Source organism: Ovis canadensis, chromosome 21 (assembly GCF_042477335.2).
Source record: "Ovis canadensis isolate MfBH-ARS-UI-01 breed Bighorn chromosome 21, ARS-UI_OviCan_v2, whole genome shotgun sequence".
NCBI lineage: Eukaryota > Metazoa > Chordata > Mammalia > Artiodactyla > Bovidae > Ovis > Ovis canadensis.
The window spans coordinates 28,291,596-28,298,757 of NC_091265.1; the positions used below are offsets into that span (position 1 = coordinate 28,291,596).

Here is a 7,162-nt window from a genome sequence, read left to right on the forward strand (position 1 = left end):
GACAGAGAGGACATAATGGTACAAAATCATATTTTGAATGTGTTGATCTTGAGGTGCCCAAGGAAGAGCTCCACAAGGGGAGCTGTACATGTAAGTCTGCAGCTCCAAGGAGAGGTCTGGAGCTGAGCTCTCACAGTTAGCTGTGTCTCAGTAGTAGGCAGCTTTCTCTGATCCCCAACCTTACCCTACACTGAAGGCAGGGGCCCTCTATTCTTCCTTATAACTCATTACGCTAGTAATTACTTGCTCAGTATTTATCTTCCCCACTAGGAGGAAGGAATGCGTTTGTCTTCTTTGCTCACATATCCTTAAGAAAAAGCACACAGTAGACAATAAATATTTACTGGATGACTGAATAACAGATTCGGAGGTCCTCAGTAGGGTTGAAGTCATAGTACTTAACAAGGCAAAAAGCATCAGTGATGGCACTATCCAAGAGGAAAAAAAAAAAAGCAACATTTATGGAGAGGATAGAAGAAAAGCCAGGATGGATGGATGGATGGGTGGATAGCTAGCTAGCTAGACAGACAGGGAGAGTTGGGAAAGTGGAAAGAAGAAAATTAGGTGAGTCTAATATCTCCAGGGCTTCTATGGTGGCTCAGAGATAAAGAACCCGCCTGGCCAAGGCAGGAGACTCGAGTTCAATAATCTGCTTCGGGAAGATCCCCTGGAGAAGGAAATGACTACCAACTCCAGAGTCCTGGGAAATCCCATGGGCAGAGGAGCCTGGCAGGCTACAGTCCATGGGGTAGCAAAGAGCTGGACACAACTTAGTGACTAAACAACAACAAACAAATACTATTTACAGAGTCAAATGCCGCAGAGACGCCAAGAACTTAAAAGGGTCCATAAATGTTAACAAGAATTGCTATCACCTAGGAAAGGCAATGGCACCCCACTCCAGTACTCTTGCCTGGAAAATCCCATGGATGGAGGAGCCTTTTAGGCTGCAGTCCATGGGGTCGCTGAGGGTCAGACACAACTGAGCGACTTCACTTTCACTTTTCACTTTCATGCATTGGAGAAGGAAATGGCAACCCACTCCAGTGTTCTTGCCTGGAGAATCCCAGGGACGGGGGAGCCTGGTGGGCTGCCGTCTACGGGGTCGCACAGAGTCGGACACGACTGAAGCGACTTAGCAGCAACAGGAACGAAGTCTCAGGAATGGGCGCAGATGGGAGCCAGAAAAAAAAAAGGTAAGGAAAGCTGAAACGAGGAAAGATGGGGGCCAGATGACCAGATGAGCTTTGGGACCCACTGTAAATAGGTCAATTAAGGGGAAAGAGATGAGTGACAGGTGAGAAAGGGAAATGCCAAGAAGAGGCTGGAGTGAGAAAAGTGGAGTGTGGCAGAGACAAGGGCCAGCGAAGCGGTCCGACTCACTCGGGGTCGCAGACTCCGTGGAGGAGGTGGACGGGCCCGAATCGGACACCCCGGGCATGGTGCGGCGACTCGGACTCCGGGGCGGGGTCGAGTCCAGGCCCCCGCTGCTGCGGCGGTCTTCGCTCGCTGTCACCCACGAGCCACTGCAGCAGCGGCTGTCTCCCTCGTCGTCGCTAGGCCCGGGGCCGCCGTCCTCCGTCGTCCTCCCCCAGGAGGCCCGGCAGCGGGAACCTTCGCCCTCACTTTCCCTCTCCCAGAAGCGGCGGCGGCTGGCGTCTTCGCTGACGCTCACCGCGGAGGAGTCGCTGGCCAAGTAGCCGCGGTCTTCACTCACCGCCTCCCAGGAACTGCTGAGGCTGCGGCCGCCATCCACACTCGCGCCCTCCCAAGAGCCACTGAGGCGGCGGCGGCGGCGGCGGCGGCGGTCGTCACTGCCCCTCTCGCCCGAGTCGCTGGCTCGGGGGCCCCGAACCTCCCGGACTTCGTCCCAAGTCCCGCTGAGGCGGAGGCCACGGTCGTCTCTGATGGATCCCGAGTCACTAGTCGGGTGGCTTCCGACTTCACTGAAGCTCGCGTCGCTGCTGAGGCCTCCCCTCAGTCTCTCCCAAGAGTTGCCGGGACGGTGGCCGCAGTCTCCCCTGACTCTCTCTTCAGAGACGCTGCGGCCGTGGTCCAGGTCTTCGCTGACCCTTCTCGAGTCATCGCGGGAGAAGCCGACGTCTTCACTTCCTCTTCCCGTCGGTACCCGGCAGCGGCGATCGCTCTCCTCGCGGATTCTTTGTCTGTCTTCGCTAAGACGAGAGCCTTGGCCCTCGCTCACTCTTTCCCTGGACGGATCACCGCGACGACCGTGCCGGCCATTTATCCTCCACACGCGCTGGCTGGTGCGGCGGCCGCCGTCTTCGGTTGCTACTCCGCGCGACTCACTGTGGCGGCGGCCGCCGTCGGCGAGCACCCGCTCCACCGAGTCGCTTTCCAGCGTCCCGACCACCAGCTACCTGGTTGGAGCTGGGGGCGGGGGGAGCCGGCGCCCTGGAAACGGGTAAACTTCCGGCGTGGTGCGGTCATTTCCGGTTCCTCGCTGCTGTGCGTCACTTCCGACTTCCTTGCCCTTTTTTTTTTTTTCTTTCTTTCTTTTTTTTAAGTACTCTTTATTTTTTTCGAGGCGTCCCCTCTAGACATGGTGGTGTGGAACGGGTTTCGGTGAAATGGCGCTCGGCCTCACGTCCAGCCTGTCTCGGCTCCGTCTCTATAACGGCCTGGCATCGGTTGCGCCCACCAGGGCTCGGCGACGCAGGTGGAGAGGCTCCTGGACTGCAGTCGGCGTCCGTGGCCCGAGTTTGTGCCGCGAACCGGGCGGGGCCTTACATCCTCTGGAAACCTAGTGTCCTTTTTCGGTGCCGGTTGGAGCGTTGGAGAAAATATATTCTTACCCTGTCATAAGTACGGACAAAAGACCTAATGGAGAAATTAAACGGCTGCAGCGCTGTCCCATTATTGAGTGTGCCCACCGCCAGCCTCATTGATAATCGCTTGGTACTATCTCTCACACTAATTTTGTAAGGTAGGTGTTATCCCCGTTTTACAGATGAGGAGATTCGAGGTATAAGTAATTTGTTAAGGCCATACAGCAGGTAAGTTGCAAAGCCAATGTGAAAAGAGAGGTCGTTAGTCAAAAGACTGCACCAGATCTCCTGACTCCCAAGATTTCGTTTCACTGTAAAATGGTTTCTTTGAACATTTTGGCCCAGATCTTTCTCTGCAGTCCAGTTGCTTGACGTGTGTTCTTCCATTCGTGTTTATAGCAAACACAGGTCAGGTGTTGTGCTAGCATCTGAAAATACAGAAAAATTTTTTTAGCCCCTCCCCCCCCCACCCCGCCGCCCCATCCTTAGCTGCCTTGCCGTAGGTTTTGTTTTGTGAACACAATTGGGAAATTGCCCTAACCCTGCCTTTCCTCTCTTGAAATAGAGTAAATGCCTTTCTTTACCTTTCATCGCCTCTTGTAATAATAATAACCTCCATTCGTTGAGTTCGTATGATGTGTTGTTTAATATAACCTACCAGGTTAGTATTACTGTTCCTTTCTACAGAGAAGTTTAACGCCAAAGTTAATTTTTGAGGGTACACAGGCTCCGACGGTAAAAAAATCCGCCTGCAGTGCGGGAGACCTGGGTTTGATCCCTTGGTTGGGAAGATCCCCTGGAGGAGGGCATGGCAATCCACTCCAGTGTGCTTGCCTGGAAAATCCCATGGACAGAGGAGCCTAGCGGGCTACAGTCCATGGGGTCGCAAAGAGTGGGACCCAATGAGAGACTAAGCACAGCACAGCACACACAGCTAGTAAGTAGTGAGTCCCCACATGAGGTATCCAACCTGTCTTGATTTTGCTGTGCATACTCCTCAAAGTCTCTGAATTCCCACAGTCTTTATTTCACAGTCTTTATTAGACCAAGTATCACCTTGTATTAGTTACCTTTTAACAGTTGGTGCTCACTCCTACCCGCTAGGGACTCTGACCTGGAAGGTAGGAACTCTATGGTTAGTTCATCATGGTATTCCTAACATCTAGAATACCTAGTTCAAGGGAAGTGCTTTCTAACTGTTGTTTGGGTGAATGAGTGAATTGATGTTTGGTTGATTGTCTGGTAAATGAACTAGCAGATTGAAAATAAAATTTTTCAGGGACTTCCCTAACAGTCCAGTGGTTAAGATTCTGTGCTTCCCCTGCAGAGGGTACCAGTTTGAACCCTGGTTGGGGGACTAAGATCCTACTTGCTCAGCGAAGCCAAAAAGAAAGAAAAAAGTTTTTTCAGTTGGTAGGGAATTTGAGATTAGTCAGCCTAGTCCTCTCATTTTTGTAAATGGAGTAACTGAGGCCTTTGTCTTATCAGACATCTATTGAGTTATTAATATGGGGCAGTTCTTATGCTAAATGATTGGTAAATAGTCTTAAACTTAATCTGTATTATTATTTCTATTTTTACAGGCGAAGAAACCAAGATTTGGCCAAGATCACATAGCTAGGTGATAGGGAGTTAGAACCCACTATGACTGACTCCAGATTAATACAGTGTTTGTAGCCACATACGGATAAACACACTGAGAGAATAAGGCAGCACACTCTTAAAGGATATACATTTGGTGGAAAAAATCAGGAAAGAAAATAAACAGAGAAGTAGAAAAAGTAAAATCTCCCAAAATAAACTTAAAAGGAATTAAAGATAAAAGCAGGAATTAATGAAATAAAATTGATCATAATAGTAGCTGGTGTTTGAAAAGAACAAATAGCAAATCTGAGGAAGAAAAGGAAAGAAAACGGGAACAAGGAGAACATATTACAGATATGAGGGACTTTGAAAACAGAAGTGAATTATTTGCGTGTGTGCTCAGTCACTCAGTGTTGTCCAACTCTTTAGGACCCAGTGGACTATAGCCTGCCAGGCCCCTCTGCCCATGGAATTTTCCAGGCAAGAATACTGGAGTAGGGAGCCATTCCCTTCTCCAAGGGATCTTCCTGACCCAGATATTGAGTAGCCATTGCAGTACTTTGTAAATTAGAAACTTGAATATACATCAGGGAAAGAATGGCTGGATAGATTATGTTATATTCATATAATGAAATATTACGTGAGGAGAAATGCAGCTCTCCATGCATTAATCAAAATGAAAATAGTTGTAAGACAGTAAATGAAAAAGGAGGCAAAACAATGTGTATGTGATCTCATCTAATTTCTAATAATTACTTTGTAGAATTTTCCAAAGTTTAGTAAAGATCTAAATTGTTAACTCAGTGGCTACTTTATAGAATAAGATATGAAAAGAAACTATTTTTGTCTGGTATCAATTTTTTATTTTTTAGATATTCCTAAATAAAATTAGGAAGCACAGGAAAACATGCACTCTTACATAAAGCAAACTTTTAAGAAGTATATGAGCCAAGAATGATTTAAGATGCTGTTTTTAGCAAAGAGTCGTTGATAATATTCAGGAGAGCAATTTTAATGAAATAGGCCAGCTGTATAAAACTACAGGATTTCAAGGTAAGTGAGGGACTAACTGAAAGAAATTTCTCAAGTGAAACACATTTCAGAACACTGAAGTGGGTATCGGCATTCCAGAGAATCAGAACCCTTTGTAAGTAGGAAATTTGTGGTTACAAGTAAAATTGGCTATCTCATTTTTTGCAAAGTGGGGTGATAAAGCAGGTTGTTCCTCTAATCCTCTGTAAACTAACTCTTTCCATACAGTTCTACAGGAGGGAGTAGGGCCAACCCCAGGACAAGAATTAAGTGGGTTTTGGAAACCATCTCTGCTTTCTGCCTTTACACCCTGTAGGCTTCCCTTTGGTGCTCCCCTCTAAACTCTCACTGGGCTGCCCCATGGGTGCTTTTTTGGTCTTGTTCTGTAACTTCTCCTTCCCCACCTGCCCAGCAGTGCCCATTATTTCAGAGAGCTGACCCCAATAGGAGTGAGGAAAATTCCTACTCCTACAATAGAAGGTCAGGCTGTTCTTGACAGTAACCTGATTTTCCATCTCCACCTCCACACTGCCTCTAGTCAGCTAGATCTTTCCATTTGCAGACAGTGCCTAGATGCCTTATTCTGTCTTTCTGAATATTCTGAATAAAGCCATCCAGGAAAATATAATGAAAATCTAAAATTGTCTATTTTAGGTTGAACTATTCTATGAGGACCTTTGTTTTTAATTAAGGTATATTCGACATTCAGTGTTAGATGTGCAACAGTGATGCACAGTTTTTGTGGTAAGGGCTGTATTTCATTTACAGTTATCCTCAGTGTTGGTTGGCCATATCCCTTGTGCTGTACACCGTTTGCTTGCGGTTTACTGTATACATAGGTGTTGTACCTCTGAATCCCTTACTCTTAACCTTGCTGCTTCTCCTTCCCACTTCCCCACTGGTAACTACTAGTTCTATATTTGTAAATCGTTTTTGTTGTTTACTAGTTTTAGATTCGACACACTTGATATCATTCAGTATTTTGTTGCATTTTTAATATATAATGAGGTCCTTATTTTTCTCCCCAAAGCTTATTGTTAGCTGAATAACAAATTACTTTGTAGTATTTTACAGAAAATGAAAGTTGGAAGTAAGTAAATTATGTTAAAATCAGAGGATATTGTAAAGAGGGTACAAACAGTGAAATATTCCTTTTATTTATTCTCACAAACTTCCAACTCTTATTTCAAAAGATAGTACTCCAGGAACTTCCCTGGCAGTCCAGTGGTTAAGACTCCGTACTTCCATTGCAGGGGCATAAGTTCGATCTCTGATCAGGAAACTAACATCCTGCATGCTGTGAGTCAGGACCAAAAAAAAAAAAAGATAATATTCCATCTTCCCTGGGGCCTCCTTTAGCTTTCCTTGCTATACTCTCTTGTGTAGAGTAATGGTTCTAGTTCGTAATGGTATGTGTTAACTCTTTTCCATTTTCTTAACAGGCAAAAAAGTAGGTGCTGCTGATTTCTAGATCAGTTGTCAGATCTGGCTGTTTACTAGAATTAACTATACAGCTCTTTTATGGGGATGTAATTGACAGAGAACATTGGTTTTGGTGTAACTGGAGCTTTTTATGTGAGAGGTGTCTCTGAGAACCTACTAAATAAGACTGGAGGTAAGCAGTCTCTTCTTAGCATTCACCATGATTCTAATGCACAGCCAAATTGAAGGGTCATCCTTCTAAGTCACTACCTGACATCTACATCAAAAACTGGGAACTGAACTTTCAACTTCACCTGCAGATACCTGTGAACATC

The 7,162-nt window shown here is 46.3% G+C and overlaps 1 protein-coding gene and 1 long non-coding RNA gene across 14 annotated transcripts in view; one reads left to right on the top strand and one right to left on the bottom strand.

The window, feature by feature from the left end:
* ANKRD42 (ankyrin repeat domain 42) overlaps positions 1–2,445 on the bottom strand; it is a 57,939-nt gene extending 55,494 nt beyond the window's left edge. For 4 of the 13 annotated variants that reach the window (XR_011251632.1, XM_069564881.1, XM_069564877.1 and 1 more), the window contains exon 1: positions 1,384–2,440. Coding sequence is in view for 10 of the 13 variants with exons in the window: in XM_069564881.1 (XP_069420982.1) it covers positions 1,384–1,441 (58 nt within the window). In the remaining 3 variants the exon portion in view is untranslated. Of the gene's footprint in view, positions 1–1,383 lie in introns of all 13 variants that reach the window. The other 9 variants (XR_011251631.1, XM_069564874.1, XM_069564873.1 and 6 more) reach the window with 6 other exon arrangements.
* On the top strand, positions 1,016–4,590 carry LOC138426390 (uncharacterized). The gene is made up of 3 exons (XR_011251634.1): positions 1,016–1,196; positions 2,549–2,947; positions 4,373–4,590. It is a non-coding gene; the product is annotated as an uncharacterized lncRNA (long non-coding RNA).
* Positions 4,591–7,162: the final 2,572 nt, after the last annotated feature.